This window comes from Trichomycterus rosablanca, chromosome 4, assembly GCF_030014385.1.
Source record: "Trichomycterus rosablanca isolate fTriRos1 chromosome 4, fTriRos1.hap1, whole genome shotgun sequence".
Taxonomy (NCBI): Eukaryota; Metazoa; Chordata; class Actinopteri; order Siluriformes; family Trichomycteridae; genus Trichomycterus; species Trichomycterus rosablanca.
Window position 1 is genome coordinate 43,485,306 of NC_085991.1, and position 18,424 is coordinate 43,503,729.

The following is an 18,424-nucleotide window of genomic DNA, read 5'->3' on the forward strand; positions in this document are numbered from 1 at the left end:
TGTCTGGTATTCAGGCATCAAAGCTCATAAATTAATGCAAACTGGTGTGTCTCTTTATTTCAGATTTTACTCTTCCACTGTACTGGAACAGCATGGCCCCAGGAGAGCTTTTTAAGGTGGTCACTTTGGACCCAAGCTCTGCTGAATTCAAAAGAGTAAAAGATGGCTTCAGAAAAACAGCCCAGAAAGTCATTGTTAAGGTAAGCTGCTTCCACTGTGTTTACATGAAAGATCACCCTGAATGTTTATATAAATATTAAAACACAGACACCTTCCTCTGCTTTGTAAGCACTAGTTAGCTTCATTTTAGATCCTCAGTCAGCTGATTAGAGAAGCCTATGCTTGCTAAGTACCAGCAAATATTGTGCTCTAATGACAGATCCTAATGACAACTAAAGACCTGCCCAAAAGAGTTCAGTTAATTACGTTTAAAGATTTGAAGTGACTGGATGAGTGTTTTCCAGTCCAACAATTCAAATAAAAGAATAAAAAGAAAAAAAAATGAAGTGATTGATTAAAATGAGGTAAATTAATGAATGAAAAAACACTGTAAATCATCAAGTCACTGACACCCGAGATTTTAAACTAATCAAGGCTAATTTGGAGCCCATTTCCAATTCCTAAAAATGTATGTGTTCTCACAGATCGAGCGAATTCAAAACGTAAACCTGCGTCGAGCTTATGAGGTTCGGAAGAAAGAGCTGCAGGATAAGAACGGGTTAGCTGGGACAGGAGAGAAAGTCCTATATCATGGAACCACAGAAGCTGCCTGTAATTCCATACAGAATAACAACTTTAACCGCAGATTTGCTGGGCAAAATGGTAACGATTCATTATCTGATTATTCAAATTAAAATACAATTCTTTATTTCAGAGTACAATCAATTAATCAAGTTTATCTCAAGTTTATGTGATGTGCAGTTTGAGTAAAAAAATAATTATCTTTTCATCTCTTACAGCTACAGTATATGGGCTTGGAACATACTTTGCTGTCAATGCTAGTTACTCCGCCAACCCTACATACTCTGTACCTTCTGCTGACGGGACACAGCTCATGTTTGTAACACTCGTCCTGACGGGACTCTACACTCAGGGAGAAAGAGACATGAAGAGTCCTCCGCCCCTCTCTTCACAGAATGCTCATGACTGTTTCGACAGTGTGGTTGACAACACGCAGAACCCCAGTATGTTTGTGGTGTTTCACGACTGTCAGGCCTATCCAGACTACCTTATTACATTTAAGTGAGAACGCCGACGCTGCGTCTTCTAAATAGATCCAAAGAAAACCTAGAAATACCTTATTATATTCTAAATGAAATTCTGAAATTAAACATATGTGCAATAGAAAATGATTCATCCGTTTAACCTCCTCAAATCAGAGTCAAATGTTTACCTTACCTTAGAAGCCAGTAATTGGGATTTGGCATTAATCCATTTGTCAGTTGTTTAATTCTCTAACTGAATATAATTTCTATATTTTAGTCTCATACATTTTCTAACATGTTTCTTCATCACTGTGCTGCATCTTTACATTTTATTTACATTTTATTTAAAACTAATTGGATCTAAGAAGTTGATTTTTTTAATAGGTTTTCCAGAAATTTCTGACATATTAATTTAACACCTTGTTAAGACTATATAAGGTCAACAGGCCCTTCAGCAAAAGGTCAATCACATCAGCAGCCGGGCCCCTACACAGACAGTGATTAACTTGTCCGAGGGTGGGAGTGCCAAAGGGGATTCCTTATGACTTCTGCAATTATGACCCCTGCTGGCTGATCAATGGTGCCTGCATAAAGGCGGGTGATAATACAGATCAGTGTATGACTCTCTTGTGTGTTAGTCATAACTCTTCTCAGTTTGGAGTGTAGATCAGCAGCAGTAGAGGAAGCGAAATGTGATTGGGTAGTTGGATACGACTAGATCGGTTGAAACATTGTAAAAATGCATCAGTCACAACCTCAGGTGCCTGCAACAAGAGGCAGAAGTTATGTGATTTTTTCCACAGATTGCTTCCAATCTACTTGCTTCCAATTCTCTACCATTGGAATCTCTTGCCACTGTTGCTTAGAGAGGGATCACGTGGGCAGTAGACTCCGCTGGCACCTCTCATTGGCCAGCTCAGCGGAGGTGCCAGCGGAGTCTACTGCCCACGTGCCCCCTCTCTAAGCAACTCTAAGCAACTATTTTCCCTCCCTACAGGCATAGCCAATCATGTCTGTGTGGGCACCTGGCTAGGTTGAAATTACCAACTGGGATTCAAACTTGAGAGCTGGCTCAGGGCTGGTGGTCTTGCGTGTTAGACCACTGTGCCATTAGAGCACGTCATGTTGTTTTTTAAAGCTCTACAGCACCATTATTATTAATATCTTTATAGACGTTGGCCAGTCTATACAAATCTATAATATAATTAAGCAATAAGCTAATAGTGACAGTAGTTTATAAATTATGAATAATGCATACACATACAGCATGCACTATATGACCAAACGTATGTAGACACCTCCTCTAATTATTAAGTTCAGATATTTTAGTCCCACCTATTGCTAACAAGCATGTATAATTAATTAACTTCTAACTTTGTATTAATAGAGAAGGCCCTCTTGTGTTTCAGTAAAACTGGTCCATAGAGACACTGTTTAGTATGTTTTAGCATGGAGTAACTTTGGCGTGTTCAGCTCCAACCTCAATTGCATTAATCGCCTCAACACCTTTGGGACAAATTGGAATGTAGACTGAGAGCCAGGCCTTCTTAACCAGCATCAGTGCAAAATCTTTCCTATACTTATTTGACTGAATGGGCACAAAGTTACACAGACACACCAAAGTCATGTCACCAAATGCTTTCCATAAAGAGTGAAAGTTGTTACAGTTACAACAGTCAGTCAGTGTGGGAACTCCATATTAATGCCCATGGATAAGAGCTGATGCTCAGGTGTCTGTATACATTGCCATGTAGTGTCTTACTGTGTTTAGTAGTTCAATTTACCTGTTCTAAATGTTACCTATTCTAGTAAACTTGAAACAAATCTATATACATAAGAACAGGTATTCTGAACAGGTATTCTGATTCTGATTCTGATTCTGAACCGTGCTATTCTGCTATTCTGCATTGTCATTTGTGGCCGGCAGAGGGCGCACGGAGACACAGATGACTAAACATTTAATAAATCTATTTATTTAACAGAAAGTCTAAGAGTGTTCAGTTTTGAAGCTTTGTTCAATGAAATACATTTTTAATGCAAAATATGTAAAGACCGTATGTCATAGAAACACTGAATTAGGTAGAGCTGTACTTCTTTTTGCTTAATTCTTGACTTAATTCAGCTCTTCTACTCTGAGAAGAAATTAACCTCAGTTGGCCTGAAGATGGCATAATCTTGCCTTCTAAACCAAATATTTTCTAAATTTGTAGGCCTACTGTTTTTTTAAAACTTTTTTTGACTTTTGTCGTCAAAAGTATGTGGAAACCTGTCCATGAACTTGTTGGACAGCCCCGGTTCTGGACTGCTTTGTTTGGGGGAGAGCAGTACATACATTCATATTAGGTGGGCATGTCGTTAGTCATATTTTTAAAGCCAGAACTTTATTCAGAGCTTGATTTGTGGAGGGATTATGACAGCAGAGCTAATGATACTGGTTTAAATTGAAATATGAGGTAAAGAAATAAACTGGTGGTGTATGACTTGACATGGTGGAGCCCTCAGATGTGACAATGGATTTTTTTAAATCAGAAAATGATGCATTATAAGTTCTCCTACAATGTATGTTTATGAAATGCAAAATTCACACAAAAAAACATACAGAAAAGTATTAAGTGAAGTTAAGTCTGACATGCTTGCGTTGTGTTTAGGGGGGCAGTGAGAATATCCCCCCAGCGCAGGCCCTGTTGTTGGACATTAGACGATGGACAAAAACACTGGCATTTGACCATGCGAGGTTGCCCCTTTTTGTGGCTATAGCAGCCTCCACTACTTTGAGATACTTTGTGTCCATTCAGTCCAAAGAGCATTTCGAAGAGCAAACACTGGTGGACCAAAAATACCTGAATTGTAATTGGAGTTTTAATGCATTCCAAAGGTTTTCACTTAAGTTTCATTGAGGTCAAGACTTTGTGACCATGTTTTAATAGATCTTGCTTTGTGCATAGAGGCACAGTCATGCTAAAACAGAAAACATTCCCCAAACTGCTGGGACAAAGTCAAAAGCATATACTTTATTTTAGATGATACATTTATATACTTTTTAGTCCCAAGTGTTGCTGAACAACTGAACTTGATCATTATGAAGGGAGGGGTTTTCACATACTTGACAATTAAGCTAAAAACTACTCTGCAAGACTAGTTTCACCACAATGCAGATGTTTTCTTTGGACAGGAGTTCTTAGTTCACACACTACAACAGTTCTTAATTCCACAAGATGTCTCTCAATACCCACATACAATCAGCTTAAGTATTTCCGGCTTAGTGGCATTGTGTACTTTCCATGACCGAATGGAGCAACATCATGCCGTTCAGTTTTTCCACTCACTTATTTATGTGAATTTAATCTATTGAAATCGGCTGGAAAGATTAAAGTGTGAATATCTTTTGAGTATCTGTGCATCCAACCATCGAAAAGCAAAGGTGGCGTCATGACATGACAGAAGCTTACACACACAGACAGATTTTATCAAATTTTAAACTATCAATAATTTCTTTTAAAGCCCTAATACATCTACAGTATATTGTGCAGTAACCCAGTTTCAGCATGGCTTCAGCTCACTGACTGATGACCTTACATTCTCCTCAAGAATCTTCAAATGTAGAGTGTCCAGATCCTGATGGAACACAGCACCCCCACACCATCAGACTAGTGACCCATGCTTGACTGACCTCAGCTGTTGCTAGAGATAACAGCATTTATTTGGATGTTTGGATGCTGAGCATAAATTCAAGGTTTTTCTCAATGGCCATCTCAGTCCCCTAACCTAAATGTATTAAAACATACAGGGTGAGAGGAAGAGGTCCACAAGAGAGGGGCCTAGAGGATCTGAAAAGATCCTGTGTTGAGTACTGTTCTTAAAGGTATTGCTCTGGATTTATCTACAACCCCAGGTCAGAAAATGTTGGGACAGTATGAAAAATCACTCACTGTCTTAACCGCTTATCCAATTAGGGTCACGGGGTTGTTCCTGGAGCCTATCCCAGAATTTCAATTGGCACAAGGCACACAGCAATACCCTGGACGGGGCACCAATTGACCTGACTGCATGTTTTTGGACTGTGGGAGGAAACCGGACCGACCAACATTCATTACTATTATATTAATATAGTATGGCAGTAACTAGTTTTAATATTATACTGTACATTTATTAACATACACCGATCAGCCGTAACATTAAAACCTCCTCCTTGTTTCTACACTCACTGTCCATTTTATCAGCTCCACTTACCACATAGAAGCACTTTGTAGTTCTACAATTACTGACTGTAGTCCATCTGTTTCTCTGCATGCTTTGTTAGCCCCCTTTTATGCTGTTCTTCAATGATCAGGACTCTCCCAGGACCACTACAGAGTAGGTATTATTTGGGCGGTGGATCATTCTCAGCACTGCAGTGACACTGACATGGTGGTGGTGTGTTAGTGTGTGTTGTGCTGGTATGAGTGGATAAGACACAGCAATGCTGATGGAGTTTTTAAACACCTCACTGTCACTGCTGGACTGAGAATAGTCCACCAACCAAAAATATCCAGCCAACAGCGCCCCGTGGGCAGCGTCGTGTGACCACTGATGAAGGTCTAGAAGATGACCTACCCAAACAGCAGCAACAGATGAGCGATCGTGTCTGACTTTACATCTAAAAGGTGGACCAACTAGCTTGGAGTGTCTAATAGAGTGGACAGTGAGTGGACACGGTATTTAAAAATACCAGCAGCGCTGCTGTGTCTGATCCCCACACCACCACCATGTCAGTGTCACTGCAGTGCTGAGAATGCCACCCAAATAATACCTGCTCTGTGGTGGTCCTGTGGGGGTCCTGACCATTGAAGAACAGGGTGAAAGCAGGCTACAAAAGTATGTAGAGAAACAGATTGACTACAGTCAGTAATTGTAGAACTACTTACCTATATGGTAAGTGGAGCTGATAAAATGGACAGTGAGTGTAGAAACAAGGAGGTGGTTTTAATGTTATGGCTGATCAGTGTATATTGTTCTTACATAAACAAGCTTTTTCTATAAAACATAAGGAACTTGAAAAATGACACAAACAAGGACCCTGTCATTTAAAACTTTCTAAATAATGTTAGGAGTTTCTTCAACAGAACATTAGCATCTTATCAGGTCATGAGAAATATGAAGTCCTCTGGTTCCACCCTCTATTATGCTGAGACATCAGCACTGACGAAACACCAGCTCTCATATTTCTGAGTTTTTCTGCATGAGTAAAAGTGTAGGTGTTGCATTCTTTTCAGCAAATGCAGATAGGAAAGGTCAGGTTTTAATCTTGTCTTTTTCCCGGAATTTGGAATTGTGAGAGAGGAATTCATCTGTACATGGGAATCCTGCTTGTCTATGCTGTGTGGGCATGGCAGGTAAAACAAGGTGAATGCTTTGGAATTGGGTAACATGGTAATTAACCTGACTGACAGTTGGCTTAAACAATTGTTTCTTTAAGTTAGGTTTCTGGGCCACAGACTCATTTGTAATAAAACAAATAAAAATATAATAGACCTTTAATTTCTTACAATTACACTGTTTTTATTTAAGTGAGTAAGTATTTATCTTTGACATTGTTGTGTAAACTAAGAATTTGCAGATTTCATTCACTAGTTTATAATCCTAATGGGAAGATTATTATACTTCTTTAAATTAAACATACACACTTCCCCCTGAACTCAGTTCAAAATGCTCATTTTCCCAGCATGCCTGAAATCTTCTGCAGTTGCTGTCTGATTTTCACCTCTTTGGAGCCGCCATGCTTATCCAAAAACTTGGGAATATTAATGTAGGTGTAACAGTTGGGAGAAAGAAGATGGGGAGCATTTTAGATTTGTTTTATGTGAATGAGGGCTGTGTTTCAATTTGTTGGGCTTTAGTGAGGAAGAGATTGTAACATGGTAGTGTAAAAGAATTGAAACACAATTTTAGAGAGAAACATGGTGTAATCTGGTCACAGCATGACCGCACTGACCTCTGATGATGCTCACAGTGTTTGTTTGTTTGTTTATTAGGATTTTAACGTCATGTTTTACACTTTGGTTACATTCATGACAGGAACGGTAGTTAATCATTACACAAGGTTAATCAGTCCACAAGGTTATATCAAACACAGTCATGGACAATTTAGTGTCTCCAATTCACCTCACTTGCATGTCTTTGGACTGTGGGAGGAAACCGGAACACCCGGAGGAAACCCAAGCGGACAAGGGGGGGAAAACATGCAAACTCCATGCAGAAAGGACCTGGACCATCCCACCTGGGGATCGAACCCAGGGCCTTCTTGCTATGAGGCACCAGTGCTACCCACTTAACCACCATGCCGCCCCTCATATGAGTGTAATCAGTGTTTTCTGGGTTTATCTTAAATGGACTAAAAGACGGTGGAGACATGTGCTGTGGTGAGATGAGTTCACATTTCTTAAATGCATTGGTGTCCACAGCATTGATAACTTGCTGTGGACCGAGCCTCTAGTCTTGCTTGACTTGATCCTCCAGCCAGGACTCGAGGAAGACAAGCATCAAGGCTCTTCTCTATACTGGCACCCAAGTGGTGGAACGAACTTCCTCTGTCTGTCCGAACATCTGAGTTTCTTGCTGTCTTTAAAAAATGATTAAAAACCTTTATCACCTCTTTACTAAACACTTAAACACTTAATACTTACTTACTTACTTATTAACGCTCTTATTCATTTCTTGCAAACTTTGGTTCTAACAGGGTTCTAGCAGATTTGTATTCTTGGACTGACTGTTGTTTACTTAAACTAGAGTAATGAAATGTTTACTATGGATGCACTTCTGTAAGTGGCTCTGGATAAGAGCGTCTGCTAATTGCAGAAAATGTAAATGTAACTTGCATATTAGTGACATGGAATCATGCATCAGGATTTTAGAGGAACACAGTTTGCCATCAAGGTGACTTTTTTTCCCAGGATGTCCATGGTGTACCACTTTACCACCATATGATCACAGAAAGTGACCAGGACTATTTAAAAGTTGACTTCACATATAGCAGGGTGGCAGTGAGGACAAATATTGTTGTCACAGGACACTGGCACATCATTCCTTCTATAACCACTAGTGTATAAAGGGTTCATTCTTTCTGTTAAATTTTACATAGGGGTTAACTTTCACCTGTAGATTTGTTCTGTCAACACATAGCAAAATACTTTTATGGCAGTGACATAAACACATGCAATCAGTTTTGCATTGTGACACACAGCTTAGCTACAACATTATCATTAGTTTAATGGGCACATACTTTTACATGCTATTGAGCCAACAAGTCAAATACCAAATATCATGTGACTCACCAGGTTAAAAAAGCTAACTCCCCAATTTCACCATGTGACCTATATTACATTTATTATATTCGCTGTTGCCACAAAGTTGGAAGCAAATAATTTATTTTTTTTTTAAATTGATTTTATACACCTGTTGGTATTGAATGCTGAAACTTTTATGGTCAATAATTAAGAAGGAAGTTCACATACTTTTCTACTAAATACCACAGTACTAAGTGTGTATGATTCATCTGATAAGTCTGGCTGTCAGTTTATACGTCATGATTTACTTTGGAAAATAGCCATCACCAAACACCCATTTCCTTGGAAAAGCTTTATTTCGTCACGTGGAGGAGGAAGCGTATTGCACAATTCTTCACTTTTAACGGAGGCGGGAGGTCTTTAAAAGAGTCAAAACTCAGGTAGTGGCAGCAAAGCACAGAAGCCCTTTCTACAAGAAAGCTCTTGTGATTTTTACTCATATTTATGAATCATGAACCCCACAGCTCTAGCTATTACTCTGGTCATAACCTGCACACTCTTGTCGATGTCAGAAGGTAAGTACTATTTGGTTAAATATTTTCATTCATAACCTGTTATACAGGTCATATGAAAGATTGTTTACTGTGAAATGCTTGTTATTCTTCACCTTTTTGCTGATCTGTTTTTTTTATATATATTTCACCCTCAGCTGGAGCTCCACGTATGCAGCTACGATGCCGATGTAGAGAAACAGTGAAAAAAGAAATTGCTTTTCACAGAATCAGCAAGCTGGAGATATTTCCACCTGGTTCTCAATGCAAAAACAAAGAAGTACTGTAAGAATTGTTTTTTCTTTTTACAAAATTAGCAGTTTTTTGTTTATCATATGAACGTGACAAATCTTTGATTAGTTGAAATACATTCCAGTAATTTAACTGTGGTTTAGTTCATAATTAAGTCTCTTGATGCATGCTCAATAATCTAGGTACACAAATCCAAATCAGTTCATCTGGACACAAGTTTGTTGTAGAGATACGTTTCGTCACTCATCCAAGTGACTTCTTCAGTCTGAGCTGGTGGTGAATAACCCAACCTTATATGCAGCCGATTTGCATAACGACCGATCACCTCCCATTGCATAACAATGAAACCGGTGATCAGGTCCATATGCAAACCACAGTGACCATTAATTACAATGGCCATGTGTGCCTTTCACATGTGATTGGGGTATAGCTCCTATTACTGTGTTGTAAGATGGTGAGAGATGTACTGGTTCAGGGATGGTCGTTCCCTCTTCACATAGATGGCCTCTTTGACTCCCCGTTCAAACCAGAACGGGTCAACAAAGCTCAAAGATGCCATCTATGTGAAGATGGAATGACCATCCCTTTGAGCTCCAGATGAACTGATTCAACTTTGTGGATTAATAATTAAGGTTAGTGTGCAATGACCCAATAGTGGTTCTCCAATCCCTGGATTTGAGCTCCCAACCTTCCAGCCAATGCTTTTTATTTATTTTTTTTAATCAACCACTTTATCTTGGTCAACGACAATCATGCCTGCACAGATGCATGACCAGCCGATAGCATTGCTGAGATTTAAGCCAGCATAGTAGACTGCTGTGCTACCCAAGCGAGCCAACCAATACAGAAAAACCATAATCACAAACACAGCTCAGTAAAAACTGTTAATTTAACAATACATTTTCTCCTCACAGTGCCATGGTGAAAGTCAGGAGGAACGTAGAAAAGGAAACGTGTCTCAACCCCCAGGATCGATGGGTTCAGGATGCCATTGAAAAGTAAGTCCTGCTGATACACAGATACACACAAATGTTTAATTAAAGCCTAAATTAAAAATGTATCCCTTGTTCATTTTGTTTTTTGGATTTTATGTCAGTTCTTACCATGTATTAACATAAGCATCTTTCTTTTTGGTGTAGGATGACTCGAGGTTCAAGATGAAAGAAAAAATTTCAAAGAAGAGGAAAAGAGGTTCAAGAAGAGGAATTTAATATAATTGCTTACTTTGATACATAATCTATAAAACTGTTAGCATTAATACAATCTTTTATTGTTAATCTATCTTTATTAAAGATATTTATACTCATTATATGAGTACAAATACAAGTGCCATTGGTACATTCGTATTTTAATACACAGTTATTAACATCTTACTTTATTCTTTTGTTTAATGAAATGTATAAAATACCTTTGTCTGCACCTGTCTCCGTTTACAACACAGTCACTTTGCTTTTTTTGTGAATACAATGCATTCAAATAAATTGTTACATTTATTAATTCAGTCCTTTATTCATTGATTATTTTATTCTTTCTCTATTGTCATACTTAAATATCATGACTGTATTTTTTAACATGCAGGTTTGCAATACATGCAACTGCTTGTAACGCTTCATGGGCTATGACAGACAAGAGAGGGGTGGACACACACACGTAGATGGGTTTAACAAAGTTTAATAATAACCAAAATACAGAAGACAAGTATAAACAAGACAAGAAAAACAAACACAAGACCTATGCTAATGCTAACTGCTAACCGCTAAACATGAACTATGCTAAACACACATGACACAAAGCTAAGACTAAACTAATTGCTAATGCTAATCAAAATGAACAAAGCTAAACATGAACTGGACTAAGACGAGACAAACCTGACAAACAGTAGCAAACAGGAATAAAATAGGAACAAAAAGCTTAACAGGGCTAAAAGGCTATAGTGGCTAAAGAAGCTAACAGACAAAGGCAAACCGACAGAGTTACAGGCAAATTCAAAATAGTCTCCGATGAGCTCTCCCCAGCTGCCTCCTTTTATTCCTGAGGGGGATTAGCTGGGGACCAATCCAAAAAGGGGCATTAACTGGAGACTGAGAGCTCTCAGAGATGTGGCACATAGGAGCAGAGAGAGGCTGGATTCATGACAGTGCTCCATTAGTGACACATTTAATCAATTGCTGTATTAACTTTACCTTCCTAAATCAACTGATTTGATTAATAAAAGACAGAAGACATTAATCTATTCAGCTATAAACGTCAGAATGAAATCATTGTTTTTAGCAAAACTAGTGTGTGGTTCATTGAGTGGGTGCACATAAAGAGTACAATAAATGTAGAAGTTTTATATATCAGCAAATGTACTTATTTAGTGATGGATTTAAAACCCCTTTGCATAGAAAAAAACATGAAGACTCAGTATTGTCTGGGGAAAGGTCCTGGGCCTGCTGCAACCCTGACCAGGATAAAGCAGAAAATGAAAAAATGCATTAAAAAATCCAGATTTGCGAGCGCCCAGGTGGCGCAGCGGGATTTTCCGCTTGCACACCTTCGGTCAGCTGGGCGCCATCTAGCGGGCATAATTGGCAGTGCCTGCAGCAGATACTAATTGGCCACCTTATCTGCAGGGTGGGGACCGGACTGTGGGTCGGTGGGTGGGTCTTCATACGCTGTGTAAGGACCCTGATTGGCGGAAGAGACGCCTGTGCAGAAAGCAGAGGCGAGAAGAGGAGGGCTGTACACGTGTCGGAAGAGGCGTGTACAGCGACGTGCTCTCCTCGAATGCAATCTGGTATCTCTGTTAGCAGCAGAAGACAAAATTGAGTGAGCTAAATTGGGGAAAATGGGGAGAAAATGCAAAAAATTTCAATGAATGATGGGCAAAGGTGCAAGCCTAAGTTTCTCTCTGTCAGATTTTAGAGCAATTTAAGACCACATCTTTTTCTGGGACATCCAGGCATTTCTCAACAAGACAATGCAAAATCACATTACACATACAGAAGCATGACTGTGGAAGAAGAGGGTACAGGTACTGGACAGCCCTGACCTGTCCCCAGTAGAGAATATGTGGAGAACTTTGAAACGTGACTTTGAAAAATGTGACAGTGACAACCCCGCCCTGTTGCACAATGTGTTTGCAGGAAGAATGGGACAAAAAAACATTTGACAGCCTTCATTACTTGGTATCCTCGGTACCAAAACGTCTTTTAAGTGGTGTGAGAAGGAATGTATTTAAGTGCTGGATCTTGCTCCCAAAGGGCTAAGTTGACTAGTCTAACAATTAACAATTTAAGTGTCTTGAAAGAAAAAAACGTGTTGAGAGAAGCCCTATTTCATCATGCTGTATTGTGCAATTATTCACTTTTCCCAGAGGCATTAGGTCCTTAAAAGAGACTGAAGCTCAGGTCAATGCATGTTTATGCATTTTCTCCCCTTTTTAACCCTTTTTTAGCATGTCCAATTGCCCGATTGCGTCATGCTTCCTCTCCACCAATGCCGATCCCTGCTCTGATTGAGGAGAACGAAGCTAACCCACACCCACTCCGACATGTGGGCAGCATGCCGTATGCATTTTATCACCTACACTTGACGAGTGCAGTGCAGCTCAGCGTTGTGTACAGAGAGACACACCTTGACACACTGCACTCTTTTCTCATCTCTGTGCAGGCGCCATCAATCAGCCAGCAGAGGTCGTAATTGCACCAGTCATGAGAGAGACCCCATAAGGTTTAGTCCCGCCCAAATCTGAACAACAGGCCAATCGTTGCTCATGTGGCCGCTCAGCCTAGCCGGCAGGCAGACCTAAGTTTTGATACAATGTATTCGAGATACCAGCTCTGGTTCCAGCATGTGATTTTACCGCTGCGCCACCTGAGCCGCCGAAGCTCAGGTCTTAACAGTGAATCATTAAAGTGCTTTCTACAAGATTGCTCATGAACCCCACAGCTCTAGCTATTACTTAAGCCATAACCTACACATGCTTCTCCGTGTCAGAGGTAAAGCATAAACAGATTACTTTTACACCTGTTTTACAGCATGTTTCTTTTTTCACCTGTTTACAGTGCTGTAATGAAAGTTGATGAAATGGAAAATGAGAACTCCTAAAGTCAGTGATCAGTGGGTTCAGAATGCTTTAGGAGTCATAATTATTGCTGTTCTGCTGTTTCACCAGTGCACATACACCGATCATCCATAACATTAAAACCACCTCCTTGTTTCTACACACACTGTCCATTTTATTGGCTCTACTTACCATATAGTTCTACTTTGTTACTTTGTAGTTCTACCATTACTGACTGTAGTCCATCTGTTTCTCTGCATGCTTTGTTAGCCCCTTTTTACCCTGTTCTTCAATGGTCAGGACCCCCACAGGACCACCACAGAGTAGGTATTATTTAGGTGGTGGATCATTGTCAGCACTGCAGTGACACTTACATGGTGGTGTTGTGTTAGTGTGTGTTGTGCTGGCATGAGTGTATTAGACACTCCTAGATAGTTGTTTTGATGTTATGGCTGATTGGTGTATATACTATTTATAAATATATTTATTATCATAATGTTAATCTTTGCTAAATTTCTCATATATGGTCTGCGGTACATGTAACCTCTCTCCAAAAGATAAACATACAGTGGTTAAAAAGTACTCACCCTTACCCTTTTTACATATACCTGGGAACAGTAGTAATTTGACTAATACATTAGCCATTATTCATAATTTCATTTAATAATTGTTTTATTAAATATAATATTATTAATAGCCTTTAGTCATTCACATAAGAACACTAATATTCATGAATATTACTTCAGACATTATTATTCTTTATTTTAAACCAGACGAGTGTTGTTTTGGAATATTACTTATAGATTTATTGGTAACAGTGTATTTTAAGGAACACAAATACAATGCTTATTAATGTCTTGCTCTTTGCTCAATAAGGCATGAATTAGACATTTATAAATGATTAATTCACTATACATTGTTGTGGGAATTCAAAATAACCCTTAAAGATTGACACAGACAACCGGGGTAATAATAATAGCAAAATAATCAATTTATTACTCAGCTGAGGACCAATCTCGTAATGCACACACACACATGCCTTTACAGGAGCGAAAGGTGTACAACATCTGCCCTATCGCAGTATTTATACCCCGCTTTACTGCCCCTTCAGGCTGACTCTGCTCAGCGACCCAGCTCAAGGCCAACCTTCCACACTAAACTTGTTTATCATCCTACAAGAATAGTCAGTTTGTTAGGAACATGGCGTACTTCCACAAGAATGCACCAGTATCAAAAACCCGCATGCACCCCCGCACACACAGTCCCGACACCCATGCATTCCCACGGAAGCAAGAAGCCCATGCCAAGGTCAACATATCTCTGGACCTAAGAAACCTTCCAAAAGTCGCTAACTGAACTAAGAAAGCACAAACTTATGAGTTTAATGCAAATAACTAATAAAATATAAAATTTCACAACATTAAGCATTCAGTGTGACCTTTATTAGTACATATCTATTGGCATACATGTGTCAATTAATAGCATTATTAGTTTTAATAAAGCACAATAAACACTTTGTTGAACATTTATAAATGATTAATTCACTATATATTAAGCATTATTCAGTGTGACCTTTATTAGTACATAACTGGTGGTCTGTTATGTGGAATAATAGCATTATTAAATAATAATCTAAATTTTAATAAAGCACAATAAACACTTTGGTAAGACACTGTTAGGCAAATTATTGAACATGAATTATTACCTAAATGTACATGGTATAAGTGTGTTATTGGCAGCACTTTGATTTATGTGGGCTTTAGATAATGACAGGTTTATTACTTTATGTAGGTTTATTAAGTTAATAAGAGTTTAATAGGTTACTAATTAACCAAGAAGTGATCCATATTCTACAGTGAGGTTTTACTCATCACTAATTAGAGACTAAAACGTCTGTTTGGTCTATTAGTGACTTATTAAACTTTTAATAACTCATTAAACTCAGAACCCAATCCTGGCAGGATCTAGAGCCCACATGAATCAACGTGTGAATAATCTAAATAACACACTAATAACATCTACATTTAGGTAATAATTCATGTTTATAATCTGCATAAAAGAATCAACAAAATGTTTATTGTGCGTTATTTCAACTAATAATTCAATTATTAGTGATTTCCACATAACAGATCCCCAGTTATGTACTACAAATGGTCTTAATTGAATAAAGCTTAATGCATAGTGAATAAATGACTAATAAAAGTCTAATTTCATGCCTTATTGAGCAAATAACAAGACATTAGTATGCAATTTATGTGTGTATTTCTTAAAATAAAGTTTTGTTATAATAAACTCTTGTACAGTTACAGTAGGTTCATGGTAGTGCTATTGATTTATAGTACCTAACACCAGCTAATCTGTTACATTTTATTTCATTTTGTTATTTAGTTCTTTCATATTGTGAAGGCCCGATCAGAGTCATATTATTATGTGGTGGTAAAAAATGACTAAGCATTTTAACAAACTTCCCCATTTTTCAATGTGGATTATGGTCAGTGTGGTCTTGGTTACAACTTTAGGAGACACTGACAGTAAAAACACAGACATTCTCACACGCAAATGCACGCCAGGGTCATTACAGTTCACTATAAGAAAATCTATATACTTACTATGCAAGGTAAAATGCTAATAAGAACAGAAATCAGTGAATTCTGAACTGTATTTCACATATATCTCATTAAAAACAGCACAAAGAAGTTTTACCTTACCAGTTCTATTTTTTTTATATTTATCCTAATAATTTAATGCCTAATGGCTGCCATGAGTGTATAGTCCAACAGTTCAATTACAATTGTGGGAAATTTTGAGATTTTACCATCTACAGTCCATAACATTAATGAAAGATTTAAAGAATCTGGAGAAATTTATGTTATGTTTATGTTAAGTACTAGGCCAGAAACCAATATTGAATGTCCATGACTTATGATATTTGGCACTGCACAAAAACAACATACTTCTATAATGAATAAAACTACCTGGGTTTAGAAATACTTCTGAAATCTTTTGTCAGTAAAAACATTTCACCACTGCATCTACAAAAGCAAGGTGAAAGCCATTTTCTCAAGTTAATTAAAGTTGGACTGATGGAATGTAAAAATGAGTCCACTCTTTACGTTGTTTTTTGAAAAAATGGACGGCCAGGTCAAAGAGAAAAAAAAGGCACTTAGATTGTTACCAAAGCAAAATTTAAAAGCCAGCATCTGTTATGGTATGGATGTGTGTAATTGTCAAGGACATTGGTAACTTATAGGCAATATTAAAAAAGTATTAATATTAGTGCTGAGGGGTAGGTACACATTTTTGAGCAGCATATTCTGCCTTGTTCGCCTAAGGAGTCCCTATTAGGTCTGTTTTCTCTGAAGATTTATTCCTTATAATATTTAGGAATATTTTTCCTGTCACTGTCACCCTCGGCTTTGCTTATAAGCAGGGCCCTACCTAATTTACGGCCGTGAAAATCACACCACGGACCATGTAATGAGCCGTCTCCCGTCAAATGAGCGGTTTTCTGTGTAACATGCTGTAGAAATTAATATTTAAGGTTTGTGTTTAGCGATTTTACATTTTTCATTCACGTAATGTATGAAATATGAGGCGCAATATGACGTTGGTGTAACAGACTTTTCGTTGTATAGTGTTCTGACTGAGGCTGCATCCGAAATCACATACTTCCATACTAAACAGTACGCAAGAGCGGGTGGTGTGTCCGAATACGTAGTACGCGAAAAGTACCTGGATGACCTACCTCGATAGTTTGTGTACAGATTACTTTTTTCTTTATAAATGCAGCAAATTTTAAAGACGCTTGGTTACACTAGAAATCGGTTAGACAAAATGTTCAAGATGTCGAAGTATAAGCAGCTAAAAACATGACTCGGGCAACTGAGTTTGGAAAAGCTGCAGAGGATGGTGTGTCAAAACACAGACGAGAATATTTGTCTTTGAGAAGGAGCTATTAAAGTAGCTTTGCTGTGTATTGTAGCATTGATTCTATTATTTAATTTTTGAGTGTAATTTAATGACTGCCGTGAAATGTGTCACTTTTGTTTAAAAATCTGTGCAATCTGTGATTTTTAAAAAACGAGGTCTGTGACATTAAGCACATTTCCCCATGAATTTAGTAGGGCCCTACTTATAGGCAATATTAAAAGGCAGTATTAGTGCTGAGCATTTTGAAGCAGCATATGCTGGAGTCCCTATTAGGTCTGGTTTCTCTAAAGATTTATTCCTTATAATATTCAGGAGTATTTTCCCTGCCACGGTCACCCTTGGCTGTCTCATTAGGGGACCTGGAATCTGTACAAAAAAAAGTAGAAAGTGCAATACATATAAACTTGACTGGGATTTAGACAAGGTCTTTTCAGGGAGGTACCTGCTTTTTTTAAGCAAAACAATGTTGACTCACATTTTGCTTAACAGCATGACTTGAGAGTAAATGAGTAGAGGTGCTAGACTGGCCGGCCGATCAGACCTCTCTCTTGAAAAGGTGTAGCATATTATAAAGCACAATATACAGCAATGTACGCTTGACTGTTAAGCACCTGAAGCTTTATATTAAGTAAGAATTCAATTTCCTCAATTTCCTTTGGGATTAATAAAGTATCTATCTATCTAGAATTGGCAAAACAAAATAAATTTTTACAACGTCCTCAGTTCTCAACCAGTTACAAAATATTTTTAAAAGAAATGTGATGTGACATAATGGTAACTAGGTCCCTGTCCCAACTTTTTTTATTGTGATGCATCCATCATATTCAGGCTCAGCTTATAAACAATATGGTTAATTTAATAAAATGTTGAACTCCTTGTCGTTGTGCTGTTTTTAATCAAATGCAGGGCACTGCTGACTGTTTTATTCACATACACCTACTGCCACAAGCAGTACTACCTACTTTTTGGAATCAGGTTTGAAATTACAAAAAAATACAATTCAAACACACTAGAAATTAAAAATAAAAGAGTCAGTTTGGCTTGCAATGTTGGTATAATAGGTCTGTTCTTGTTTAAACAGGTAGTTATAACTGTTATTGTGGCCCGTATGAGTCTGGCTGATAAAAAGCTTAAAACCACCGCTGTAAGGACTTTGAGAATATTTTCAAATAATAA

At 38.1% G+C, this 18,424-nt stretch overlaps 1 protein-coding gene across 1 annotated transcript; it reads left to right on the forward strand.

The window, feature by feature from the left end:
• The first annotated feature begins 8,934 nt into the window (after window positions 1-8,934).
• On the forward strand, window positions 8,935-10,492 carry cxcl8b.3 (chemokine (C-X-C motif) ligand 8b, duplicate 3). The gene is made up of 4 exons (XM_062993367.1): window positions 8,935-9,042; window positions 9,177-9,303; window positions 10,185-10,268; window positions 10,410-10,492. Exons 1-4 carry the CDS (start codon window positions 8,979-8,981, stop codon window positions 10,429-10,431), a joined length of 297 nt encoding a protein of 98 aa, XP_062849437.1. The 5' UTR covers window positions 8,935-8,978; the 3' UTR covers window positions 10,432-10,492.
• Window positions 10,493-18,424: the final 7,932 nt, after the last annotated feature.

What these genes read in the sequence shown, in the direction of transcription:
- cxcl8b.3 (XM_062993367.1), top strand. Translation starts at nt 8,979, where the DNA reads ATGAACCCCACAGCTCTAGCTATTACTCTGGTCATAACCTGCACACTC. An exon ending in ACTCTTGTCGATGTCAGAAG is followed by an intron (nt 9,043 to 9,176) that starts GTAAGTACTATT and finishes TTTCACCCTCAG; the next exon opens with CTGGAGCTCCACGTATGCAG. An exon ending in GTTCAGGATGCCATTGAAAA is followed by an intron (nt 10,269 to 10,409) that starts GTAAGTCCTGCT and finishes TTTTTGGTGTAG; the next exon opens with GATGACTCGAGGTTCAAGAT.